This window comes from Alosa pseudoharengus, unplaced genomic scaffold (assembly GCF_046254945.1).
Source record: "Alosa pseudoharengus isolate Yale_2024_CS ecotype anadromous, Long Island Sound unplaced genomic scaffold, YU_APseudo_1.1 YU_APseudo_1.1_scf_2, whole genome shotgun sequence".
Lineage (NCBI taxonomy): Eukaryota > Metazoa > Chordata > Actinopteri > Clupeiformes > Clupeidae > Alosa > Alosa pseudoharengus.
In genome coordinates, this window is record NW_027468663.1 from 27,296,658 (window position 1) to 27,310,071 (window position 13,414).

At 46.7% G+C, this 13,414-nt stretch overlaps 1 protein-coding gene across 6 annotated transcripts in view; it reads right to left on the reverse strand.

Moving 5' to 3' along the window:
* Positions 1–13,414, reverse strand: part of lrba (LPS-responsive vesicle trafficking, beach and anchor containing) — a 205,339-nt gene that overhangs the window by 47,757 nt on the left and 144,168 nt on the right. For all 6 annotated transcript variants that reach the window (XM_076294354.1, XM_076294353.1, XM_076294352.1 and 3 more), the window contains 6 exons: positions 12,518–12,635; positions 12,094–12,196; positions 10,460–10,575; positions 9,988–10,100; positions 4,193–4,333; positions 2,380–2,499 (listed from right to left, as the gene is read on the reverse strand). In XM_076294354.1, the coding sequence (XP_076150469.1) occupies positions 2,380–2,499; positions 4,193–4,333; positions 9,988–10,100; positions 10,460–10,575; positions 12,094–12,196; positions 12,518–12,635 (711 nt within the window). The remainder of the gene's footprint in view (positions 1–2,379; positions 2,500–4,192; positions 4,334–9,987; positions 10,101–10,459; positions 10,576–12,093; positions 12,197–12,517; positions 12,636–13,414) is intronic.

Genomic DNA, 13,414 nt, shown 5'->3' on the forward strand with positions numbered 1-13,414 from the left:
ACGGGCTGACACTGGAGTGTCACAATCGCCAAAGACACAACTTTCCATAGGCTCTCACCCTCTCCCATAGAAATCTGTAACTATTTTCCACTATACTAACTATATTCCAAAGGATGGCCGACCTCTACAGACATGATAGACATTTCTCTTCATCAGGGTGTTACTTGGCAATTTAACAAGAGTTAATCCAAAAGTTAAATCATGCTTGCCAATCATGCTTGCCAAATCGTGCTGCACTGGATTTGAGATAGTTTCTCATTTGGGAGGGAATGCCGGGGCTTGGCGGCTGTGCTGCTGGTGGGAGTGTTGAGGTGAGAGCAGGCAGCCGAGTGCCCAGCTCCTCAGCCCTGGGGCGGCGGCCATGTTCCACTGGCCTGCTGCACCGCAGTGAGAGTTGCTAATTAACAGAGCAAACAAACAGTACAAGTTTTCAACAAGCCCTCCACCTCCTCCACCTCCTCCTCCTCACCCACCCCTCTCCCTCTCTCATTCAAACAGAGAGGTCAGGATTTTACGATGGCACATGGTGCCCCGGGTTCAGACGGCCAGTCTGGCGTAAATTTGGCGGCCCTGATTCAGAGGTTGAGGACCCCGGGGCCACTTAAAAGGCAGGGGGGAAATAACAGGGGACTGGAGGGGGAGAGGGGGAGACATGGGGGTGCTGTTAGAGGCAGTGGCCCCTGAGTGGCTGGTCAGAGGGCAGAACCTGTGATCCACAATCCTGTTCTGCTATGGGTCACTGATCTTATGGCCCCCCCCTGCCCTTCACCAAGTCCCAACATACTTAAATACACACACACACACACACACACACACACAACATATCCTTAAAGCACCATACCATCTCTATTCTCTATCTCACACCATGCACACACCACAGTAATGTGTGGATCCACTTACAAAGGTCCTAAACTCCATGCTTTAATGAAACCCAACAGCAACTCACACTGTTGACATTAAACAAGGTGATGATGCAGTAGTAGGTTATAGGATAGAGGCTGGAGGTGGAAATGGGCTGGCGGTGGACAGAATGGAGATTTTGTCTAATAGTTTCATTCACCCAAAAGAGAAAACAGCCATAGTGCAGAAGCCTTCTATATTCCTACTATCTGTACCTTCTATAGACCTACTATCTGTATCTTCTATAGACCTACTATCTGTACCTTCTGTATACTGATTTCATAACCCAACAGACTATTTGGGGTTACAAAATCTAAACAAAGGACCCAACTGAAAAGTTGAAATAGCTGCACAACTACTGATGTGTGTGCAACAAGAGTCTGGATTTCTCCTCTTCTTTTGAGCTGCAGGCAGTTCAGTGCACAGCTCTCAGGAAAGGTCACTGCAACACTGGAGCGTTTTCAGCTAACGGAAGGGTAATGGATACATGTCAAACTAGATACTGGAGAGAAGCATGAATGTATGAAGTCCCCCTGTGCTCTGCTCCGCTCTGCTGCAATCAGAGAGTTGAGAGGCGGGTGGAGGTGGGGTGGGGGTCAGCACCAGGAAGTGGGTTAGGGTGAGCTGCTGGTGTCTTGAGTGGAGTGGTGGCAGTCCTGCTGATCCACCATGACAGGCTCAGATTGGGACTGGGCCCAAACTCTCGGAGGGTTCTTTGCAATCAACTGCTGGCTGTAATTCGAGCCACATGTTACACAGCATCGGCCCGATGCAATCAAGCACCCAGGGAAGCCCCCACACAAGAGCTCTCTCCCTCTCTCTCTCTCGCTCCCTCTCCCTCTATCCCCCTCTCTCTCTCTCTATCCCCCTCTCCCCCCCTCTCTCTCTCTCTATCCTGCAGCAGGGCCACAGTGGGGCTGGGCCGTGCTAATGAATATTTTAAGAGGGCTGGACACTTGTTAAAGAGGAAAGGGTGAATGCTTTGCAGGGCCCATGGGAGCCACAAGTGGAAAGAGGAGGTATGGAACGAATGAGCGAGCAAAGGAGAAAGGGTTCAAGGCGAGGTGACTGTCCAGGGCAGGAGGGAGCAGCGCTCACATGAGCACCGGTGGAGAGGAGACCAGCGTTCATTAGGGGGGCTTGTGTTCTGATGTGCACGACAAGCCAGAGGAGAGCAGAGTACCATGGGCCCCAGTACTCAGGAGGAAGTCAGGAACGTAATACGTAACCACCATGAGTCTCTTTGTGTGTGTGTGTGTGTGTGTGTGTGTGTGTGTGTGTGTGTGTGAGAGATTGCTTATCATATATTTGACTTCATGCTGCCAAGTATGGCTGGTAAGCCTGACTGACAGCACATAAATGACTGTCAGAATGAGACTCAAGTAAATGAAGGGCTATGTGCTGGAGATCTGAAGAGAGAGATGATTTGATCTGTGAGAGGAAGATGGGTATGGGCACACTGAGGGCTAAACTACCCACCTTGACATCAGAGGTGTCTCTCTGGCAGTTCCTCCAGGCCCTGGACACTGAGGAGAACGTTCGGTCTGCATGGTCAAACTTCCCTCCTTGGAAGTTGAGGAAGAAAGTTGTGAATGGCTCCTGGAACGAAAAGAGGAAGAGAGAAACCCAAATTAAGAGAGAAAGAGTGAGAGAGAGAGAGAAAGAGAGAGAGAGAGAGAAAGAATGAAAGTCAAAAGCCACTTCAATGTGTCCTTTCTTGTTTCCATTACTTGGCCAAATTGGCCATTTATCAATCTTGCAGAAAAGACCTGCTATGAAAAATGGTGATTGAATCTGCTTCTCCTTGTCTGTCCAATAATGCTAAACCTCATGTTTCAAATGGTCTTAATTGTCTAAGTCATGATGTTGATAAAAACACTTGGGTATATAAAATGGGGTACAAATGGACTGCTTTCATGTGGAACAACACAGACAGATTTCCTCTGTCTGAAAAATAAAAGACTAAAAATAACTTTGAGTAGTAACAATAACTAACCAAAGTGGTCATTAACCCAGCAATGTGCCCATACAACAGTGTTATTAGTCCCTTTCTAATTGACTCTAATCTTGTTTGTCGAGATCAATAGCTTTTGTTTTCAAAACAACAGCACCCCAGTGGGTACCACCATTAGTCTGAACGAAAAACAGCAGCTCTGTACCCCCAACCCTAACCCCCTCCACGATGGACTGGGCTAATTTGCCTTTAGTGATTTGATAGTTAAAACTTCCTTCTTTGTGATAGATCCAGCCTGCTCTATACCTTGCCCCAGTTGACTGGCGCCCCTCTAACAACTGAATGACTGCTCATGTCAGACCTGAGCTCAAATAGGCCCCATAATGCTGCTGCTGGACAAATGCACTGCCCAGGAGGGAGCGGTTGGTCCGAGTGAAGCACTGACACAGTTCCAGCACAGAAGCATGGATGGCCTGGAGACCTAACGAATATTCATTGTATTCACAGTTGCAAGCCTGCACTTGAGTTACAAGAATTAAGTAGAACTGAGGTCCGTCACAATGAATTATACTAAACTCTAAACTAAAATGTATTAAAAGTTATTTTTTTTAAATGTATTTGTCATGTTTTGGTGTCACTGGTACGCTTGTCTTTTGTTATGTGTCAATGACAATGTCTTATATGTGGAGCGCTTTGGGTTGCACTCTGTGCATATTAAATGCGCTATACAAATAAAACTGCCTTGACTTGACTTAAATGAAATCAAACATTACATTGTGTGGTATGCTAAAATGAATGATGGATGATACTGTAAAATTCATGGCCAGTTTAAGATCAAAGTGAAGAGTGTTTGTGTTAAGCCGTTTAGCACAGGAGAGGATGAGGATGAGGAAGAGGCACGAGAGCAACATAAGGAGGCGCTGCACCATGCATATGTTAGCGTGCACACCAGGCCTATATTTCAGCTCCACATAAATCAGCTTGCCTCACTGTGAACTCCGGTCCAACTATAAACAACAATTAGCTTCAATGTGTTGCACTACAAATCATGAATCACTTTCCATAAATATCCCAGCCTATTGTCCAAGCACCAGCAACTCAGACCTGATTATCAAGCACAAATCCCATAGGTTTGCATTCTGATGGGGGAAAATATTAACTTTATGTAAAGGTTGTAGCACTACAAGAAAATATTTTCTTATATCAATGCTTCTAGTGTTACTGGTGTGTATGGCAGGCTGTACAGATTTCCTGTTCTGCTTGTTAGGTCTGTGGCTGTCATCAGTGTTGATCTCTGGTGTGTGTTTTTCTGAATGTGTATCATGCGTGAGGACTTACGATTCGCAGCAGCCACATCTGTGTGAAGCTGGAGGTGGAGTAATGGGTGCCATAGTGAAACTTTGGAACCTGATCGTCTTCCCATGATTCATAGCGGTCAGAGAAGAAGGCTGCTCTCTTCGGGTTTAGGGCTCCGATTGGCTGGAAAAGAAACACAAAATATCTGAATGAACAGGCTCTCTGTCCCCAGTCATGCTAACAGGCTCTCTGTCCCCAGTCATGCTAACAGGCTCTCTGTCTCCAGTCATGATACCAGACTAGCAGCAGCCCAACAGCCGAGCTAAGGCCTGTACAAACCCCGCGGACTGCTCCCTATGAATATTGGATGATGTTTTTTGAAGATCAATCCATTCAAACAGTCTGCATTTTACTGCTCTGAAAAGGAGCCCCCTGCAGCTAATCTGTTGGGGGAAAGAAGAATGGCTTGCCATGAAAGTAGCTGGGTGCATCAATAAGAGGCCAGGGCTTTTATGAATTTGTGAGTGTTACTCAAGAGCACTGCGCAGAAGTCAGGGAGAAATGGGCGCGCTGCATTCATTCTCCATTGATCTCCTGAAAAACCGATACAGGCCATTATTTAAATACTCATTTATAGAGCTCAATTTTATCCAGTTCAATTTTTATTACCACACCAATGACTTCAAGCTACCCCTCCCCTCATGTGCAAAAACACACACATACACACACACACACAGACAGATCCCTCGAATGCCTAGAAATGTAATAAAACACACACACACACACACACACACACACACACACCACACACACACCAGATCAATGGTAATGGGATGATGGGCTGTTTTAAAATGAGAGTAGGCAGGAGAGCAATCGATGGCTTGGCCCTCATATCATAGCTGTGGCATGAGAGGCTACATCCGAACTAACGCCCTAATATTGATCCTTAAAGCAGGTGCACAAGTGTGTGAGAGAGAGGGGGGGGCAGTTATAGCTTTTACACCCAGCGGGCAGCTGACAGTGACACACTACTGGCTTTCTCATGGCGACGGTACTAGGAACACACCTTGAATTATACATCATGCGATTAGACTGATTTATTGCCATAATAACACTGGCCTCATTAAAAAAAGAAAAGGGAGAGCTGAATAAAAAGCCCATATCCACGTGTGTGTGTGTGTGTGTGTGTGTGTGTGTGTTTACCACTGTAAATTACGGGAGAGGAGGACACACTAGTGAAGAGACGCTCACACAATGGCATGGTTTGACAATGCCGTACATCAGGGTTGTCCCTGGTAGGCTAGTGATGAAGCATGTGTGTGGGTGAACATGTGTGTGTGTGTGTGTGTGTGTGTGTGTGTGTGTGTGTGTGTGTGTGTGTGTGTGTGTGTGTGTGTGAGAGAGAGAGAGAGAGAGAGAGAGAGAGAGAGAGAGAGGGAGAGTGATGAAGCAGATGTAGCATATTGGCCTAATATGTTCTGGCAGCGTGCATGAATATTTCTTTGATGACAGGTGAAATAAATGAGCAGCCTCTGTGTTTATAATTACACCACAGACAAAAGGAAAGACAAAATGGCACACACACACACACGCACGCACGCACTCACACACCCACCCACACACACACACACCCATCCACACACACACACACACACACACACACACACACATACATTCAGACAGTGGTGGTAAAGCTGAAAGGTAGGTTGACTCACACACATGCCCTCCAAAACACAAAACAATATGTCTACTTCAAAACACAGATAGTGTTCATCTGAGCAAACTAAATACATCATGGCTTCAGGTTGAGTTTGTCAGGTTTTAAAGCCCTCTAATTATATACAAATATATGATACGAGTCAATTATACAAGTCATGAATGCATTCATGTTCATGGGATACACTTACCTCAGACAAAAATGGCTATCAATCCCACTGGACTTAATAGAAAAGTTTACATTAATCTTCTGCAAATACAATGGAATGGTGTGGAGTACAAGAGAAGCACAGATAACATATGTACTTCATCTCCAAATCAATACTCCATTAGCTTTCTCCTTTACCACTGAAAGGTCCCATTGGTGCTCAATACAAGCCCATCATTTTGTGTATGACCCTCTAACAAACGGTGTCTGGCCATCATCTGCTGGATAATGCAAATGAGCAGGACCAACAGTAGCGCACAGCTCGCTGGGTCGCGTAACGACATAGCGGACGTCTGGTTCAGTTGACCAAGCCTGTGCTGTTATCTTGCCCAGTCCTCTTTGACAGTGCAGGGTTAGAGTTTATGATAAGACAGCCAGGGGGGTCAAAACCACATGGACAAAAGGGGACATAAATTCATGCTGAGCTGCCGCCACACACACACACCACTAGCCAACCCCATTACATTGTCTATGTGTGCATGTGTGACACTGCATCCACAGCAATTTTACCACTCAATGTGAAAGGTCTCAGATGACCTCCTTCTATCAATGCAAGGGAGAGAGGTAAACATGTGAGAGAAGGAGGGAGAGAGAGAGAGAGAGAGAGAAACAGAGAGAGAGAGAGACAGAGAGAGACGGAGAGAGAGAGAGGGGGGTAGAGAGTGGGAGGGAGAGAAACAAGGCGTGAATTATACAGTGGCCAGCCTTTGCAGACAAGGCGCTCTGGCACGCTCCACTGGTCAGACATTGATATCGCTCGTGTCAACAGCGTGAATAAAACAGCTGTGATAAAGATTGCTGAGATTTGCTCATTCGCTCTTGAAAGAGGGAAGGGATTGGGGTGGGGGAGGACAAAAAAGCGCTCTGCCCTCTCTCTCTCCCTCCCTCACACTCAGTCTTCAGTCTTAGTTCCTTCCCTCGGGTGTGAAAGCTTGACTGAACACAGAGGCCGAGCTGTCAAAACTCCACCGAGGGAGGGAGAGAGAGGTGCGGGGGGAGAAAAAAGAAAGCCAGGGGGTGGGGCAGGTTAACAACAACAGTGTTTGTTGCCATGTTTGAACCTTCCAGCCCATGCCAATATCAGACCCAGATATGCACACCCAAGAATACATGCAGCTGAATGTTGGGTTCACCACCACAACTTTAATACCTTCTGGGAGATGTGCCTCGAAGCTCTTATAAACCCGTTAAAATAATACAGTATACTGTACATAAGCAAAATATCCTCCAGCTGCTCATCTGTAATAAAATGTAAAACGTTCCAACAAAAATTGTGGGTCTGAGTTTGTCAAGATGAGATTTCCTCATTAGAGCGAATGTGTTGAGGAGTCCTGTGTATTACGCTGGGTCTGCGTGCGCTGACGACTAGCTGGCTGAACTCTCCCCAGAGCCCAGGAGAGACAGGCAGCCTCCCCTTCTCTCTGCTCTAAATCACCGCGCATTCCAGTCGGAATGAAAGACGCCCACGACGAGACGCCACCGGCATCCGTCCTGCACTGACACCCTGCAGCCCCCTAACGTGCTGCCCTTGCAGGTAGCCGATGTCCATTAGCACTGTGGCCCTTTGTTTTCCTTGAGCTCTTAGCCTCAGATTTATTCGGCCATTTTAGGGGAGTGGTGGCCGCCCCCCTCCATCACTCCACTCCAGGGGTAATCCTCCATCCTCCCTAGGATGTGGACTAACATGAATGTACAGGGACCAGGAAAGCTTTCCAACACACCCTTTGGACCACAGCTATTGTTCTGGCTCCTTGCTCCATCTCAAGCATAAGTCACAGATTGCATTCTTTTGGAGGAGGTGCGCTAGTTCCCTGACATGATGAAAGTCCCCAAAAAAGCCTTCTGATGGATATCTGCAGTGGAATGCAGAACTTGGCCTCTGATTCTCAACTAGATCCACATCAAAGTAAACCGACAGCATCAGTCAAAGTTAAGTCACTTAAATCCCATTAAGACACTTTCTCGACTACCTGATAATATGAACAATTTCTTAGGAGTCTTTTGATCAAAGTTCTTCTGGCCAAAACAGAGATGTTGTTGGGTGGTACATGCATTCATTGATCTTTTTTGGATTGTTTCCATTTGGTCTCCATAAGTAAACTCTTTATCTAAACAGACTACATTTTGTCTTCTGTCAAATGCCTAGCCGGTGTAACTGATAGTCCATGCACTCTGTACACTACACCCAGCCTGTCTAACCGAATGCCTGTTTGTGTCAGTGCAGATCTAAAAACAGTGGCATGCTATTGAGATGAGAACTAAGAGACAGAGGGTGAGGTTTACAGGGTTCCTGTTAGCAGCCGGGCTGCCAGTCCCACTACTCAGCAAACAGCAAGCTTCTCAACGAAGAGGTCACTAATTGGCTCCTCAGGGACTTTGGTCAGCCAATCAGGGTGGGGGAGGAGAGTGTCATGTGTATATGTGTGTGTGTGTGTGTGTGTGTGTGTGTGTGTGTGTGTGTGTGTGTGTGTGTGTGAGACAGGGACAGAGAAAGAGAAAAGAGAGAGAGAGGGAGGGAGGGAAATAAAAAATAAAAAAAAAGTGGAAAGGAGAGACACTAGCCTGGTTAGCACGCAGACCTACTCAACTGTAACTGAGAGTGGGTCTGGAAAAGGTTCATTGACTAACGACTTCCAGCAGGGGCGTAACTAGCAGTGAAATTAAACTTAAATTGGTGCATTAAACTCTTACCAAATTGTTTCAAAAGTGTAGCAATCTCGGATTAGCAATTGTATTTGCTTGCCTGTGTTTTAGGGACATTGAAAATGGGCTTCAATGGCCTCCTTGCCAGACGGACGTGCAGAGCAAATCCCAAATTTGCCAAAGGTTCATGTGAGTATACCCAGGCTAGAGAAACACAGTGGGATGATTTTAAATATTTTTCCGAGACATGAGCTACTGGATCTGATGAGCAAACTACAGCAGGGTGTCAGATTTCAGCCACCCCAAATCAAGCACTCAGACAACAGAGTGCCTCCACTAACACGTACACAAACAAAGACTAGAAGAGGGGAAAAAGAGGGGAGACACAAACAGAGGAAAGAGAAATGAAAGGACGTAGGAAAAGAAGTGAGAGGGGGAAAAAAAGAGACTGCAGGACAGATCCAGACGGAGAGTAAGTGAAGCCGACGCAACAGAAGGAGCGAGAGCCTGCAGTGGGGGGAGTCTCTCTGACTGTCAGAACCAGTGAAGTTCTCTCAGCGCCTGGGGCTGTGGAGAAACAGCCCTGCCAGACGCCTCCTCGCCTCCCTGCTCCCAGACTCAGAGAGGACGCAGCAGAGACGCACGGCGGGGGTGGACAGCGGCGAGCCAAGTCAGGACAGCACGTTGAAGAGGGAGAGTTGGGCCTGACACATGGACTAGGCCAGTCCCCCACTCCCAACTCTCCACTTCAAGACAATGAAGTCTGATAAAGGCTGGCAGTCTTTACAGCAGCAGGGAGATATGCTATCTTGTGAAGTTGCAGCTTTGGCCACCTTCAGCTGGAGGAGGAGGATTCTGGAGGATTATTGATCTGAGCCCAGCAGCCAATCTGCGCATTTATTTGATGTCCGTGTTTGGAGCACTGCGCTCCCAGCTGTGAGGCCCTTTCCCCTGCGTGCTCCCTCTGACACTCATCAGCGTCACACGCCTCAGAGTCCCTCCGCAGCCAAAAGCTCAGCCTGCTGCACGACTGCCCAGGACAACTCAAAACATCAGAGACACACTAGGTTTGAAAAACAAGAGCAAGTCTCTTTGGGGGCTTGAGATGGATAGGGCAAAGAAAGCTTGTGCTAATGGGGCGCTTGATAGAAAGCCATGGTAAAGAAACACTATTTACTTCAGTTTTGGGCTAAATCAATTTCCATTCCAATCCCATCAATATCCTCATCAGTGAGAACTAATGGGCGAGAACAAGTGGATTTGTCATTACCTTGGACAGGTCTCTGAAGTTGCTAGGCAGCGTGAGGTCCAGCTCCTCAGACTCATAGTTTGTGATGACCCAGGGGAAAACCGGGTACTGGTTCAGGTCGTTGAACGTGCGACCTTGAAGACAGAGGTGAAGAACAATGCACAATGAGATAGGCATAATGACATTTATTTTTGTTCTCTTCCGCCATTCAGTAATGATAAGAAAGAACAACAGAATGAGAATGTGAATAACCATTGTTATGTAACGCCATAAAGGCCTATGCTCTGTGTTGTCCTGATATCCCCTAAAGTTAGCATGCAAACCACCTAGCTTTGGACTGCACTCTCTTGTATTACTTCTGGAGCAGTTACATTGAATACACAGGCTCTTTAATGGCAATATTATCATATTTAGCTGGTGTATGTTCAGATTCTTCTATTATTTTTCATGAGGTACTCACCAGATATAGTGTTGAGGAACATGAGGTACTCACCAGATATAGTGTTGAGGAACATGAGGTACTCGAAGTTGGAGATCTCCCTCCGTTGCCAGCGCTGAGTCATGCTAGAGGCCTTGTACAGCTGCTTTGGGCTCGCCAGTGAGATCCGCCTGTGCAAAAAAAAGCACAAGCAAAGCTTGTGGTGTCACTAGTTTCCAATATATTCATGGCCAATATGTTATGTAATACATTAAACAGTTAATAATAATAAGATTGTACAATAAGACTGGACATCTTATGGTACAAAATATTAATTAAAAAGTAAATTATTAAACAAAGACATTCTTTAAATCATTCTTTATTCACTCAGCTTCCTTTCACCAATGGCACCAATGATATATCTATCTGATATACACTTAAATGACATAAGACATTGCTATCATGAAGATAAACAAAATCAGGGAGAGCAGATTTCCTCTTTCTGTACTTGATCTGGTATCTCAGATAGTGGATCACCAGTTGTGATGTGAGCAGGAATTGATCCATTCATCATACAGCCATGTGGGAACCCCTGCTGAATGCATAAACTGTCACCCCCCTGCCCCCTACTAACAACGGATGGCAAAACAAACGACCCACAACGCAATTAAAACAAAGCCAAATGAAGGAATTCATCAATGTCAGCCTGGGAGATTAGACTCATTAGGCCTCAGTGAATGCCTCCCATGCCAGCCCGTGCCCATGCACTGCGAGGGAATAGAGCGCCCGGGCGGAGTTGAGTCGAGCTCTGTCACACAGCAAGTACTGTTGCCTCCGCTGGGCTGGACAGGTGTTCACGGGCCTCAGAGGCTGGGGGCTGCCCAGTTCTCCACACTGATTAATAGCCCCACATACAGTACACACACACACAATTACACAGAGCTACGGCACCTCTGCAGGAAGTCAAAGAATCACAATGTATGTGTAGAGTGGCCATGATTAAACATGTGCAGCGCTATATGGCTGTGCTCTGGAGCCTCAGCCACTGCTAGGGAAGGCAGATATGCCAACGTTGCTCCACTCTCTCTCCATCTGAGCAGTCCAGGCCAGCGCTGCGCAGAGCTGAGCTGAGTGGAGCGGAGCACTGTGGGGTTCCCCTGCCCTGAGGCTGCTTCTCTACAGCCCACTGTTTATTTCTACAGCACTGACACAAATAAATGAGAGCAATTGTGTTTGTGTGAAAGTAATTAGGCTGCGTTACACCACAGACGTGTGTGTGTGTGTGTGACTATGTGTGTGTGTGTGTGTGTGTGTGTGTGTGTGTGTGTGTGAGAGACTGTGTGTGAGACTATGTGTGTGTGTGTGTATGTGTGTGCGTGTGTGCGTGTGTGTGAGAGAGAGAGCGAGAGAGAGAGAGATAAAGAGAGAGAGAGAGAGAGAGAGAGAGAGAGAGAGAGAGAGAGAGAGAGAGAGAGAGAGAGAGAGAGAGAGAGAGAGAGAGGAGGTTTGAGAGTGCCCTCAATGTGAAACAGACAGGGCAACGTTTCATTCTAAAACCCGCATCTGTGGACATTCTGAAATCAACTAAAGTCTATTACGAATGAGATCATTATTTTCCTTGCTGAAATAACGGCATGGTAAGAAAGTGCCAGTGATGAGAGCATGAGAGCAAATGAAAAGTGTGTATAGACCTGTTCTGAGAAACTCACCTTGTCTGTGGGAGGCCAAAGTTAGTGCCCACGCCCGCACGTGGCAGACAATGCACCACCTTCTTCACCGTGGCCACGTCTGGGAAGTTGAACATTACCGCAGCTGCAGGGGGCAAAGCAAACACAACTGAATATGGTGAACGGTCTGGCTGGCAGTTTGTACAATAGGAATCCTATTGACTGAACAGATAGATAGAACAGTGGGAGACACAAACTACTGGGATTGAAAGGGGGGGGGGGAATGTGTATTGTAAAACATGGTAAAACACATGTAGTGTCTGTATGGTGTTTACTCTCTCAAATCTTTTTTAAATGCACTCCATTTTGCTCATCTACAGTACAAACAGAAGCTAAACAAAAGATGGCAAACAGTAACAGGATGGTGTTGTGTTGGCACCGCAGAGGTAAGTAATGGCACTCTTACTCCTGTTGGCCATGAAGAGCTCCAGCGCCGTGTTCTGCAGGAGGTAGCGCCGGGAGAAGATGGCCCGGATCTCTGTGAACAGCCATTTCCCATGAAGCCCCTCGGTGTAGGTCAGGATCTGCACCAGAGCACAGCAGAGAAGCCCAAGGGGCAGTGAGACCAGTACACGGTCACTTTCATTTATCACCCAGAGCAACGGCTGGTTGCCAGCAGCAGGATTAATGTGAGTTATTGATCAGCTCTCCCATGAAAAAGAGATTCGTTTACAGAGGAAATGAGCCTCATTCAGGCCCTCAGAGAAAGAAGGGGGAGGGCTGCTGTTCACTTCACTAAAAGCCAATCAGTAGTTTAAAGGTGGGAAAAATAACAACTTGATATCCTTGGGGCTTCATTATCATAGTTGTCTCTGCGATACTTTATGTCAATATGACACTACTTCAAGAGATTGAGAGATAAGCCTTTGTACAAGGCCAAGAGTGATTTTAACATTTTCAAAACCAGGCCCTTTTAATGATGAATAATCTGGATAGCTAGTGAATGGAGTCCTGCTCTGTGTGGGGAGCCAGTGCAAATGAGAGAAATCCCTGCTCGGCAGTGCGAGCAGGAGGTTAAGTAGCATTTTGTCAGCTGACACTAAACAATGGGAAAAAAGGCAAAAGCCTTGAGATGAGCAGTGCCTAATTTCTCAGTGGAGCCTCAGTTGTCAAAGTAACACGTCCTGATGGCTGTCAGACCTCCTAACACACGCTCACACACACACACACACACACACACACACACACACACACACACACACACACACACACACACACACACACACACACACACACACACACACACACACACACACACACACACACACACACACACACACACACACACACACACACACACACA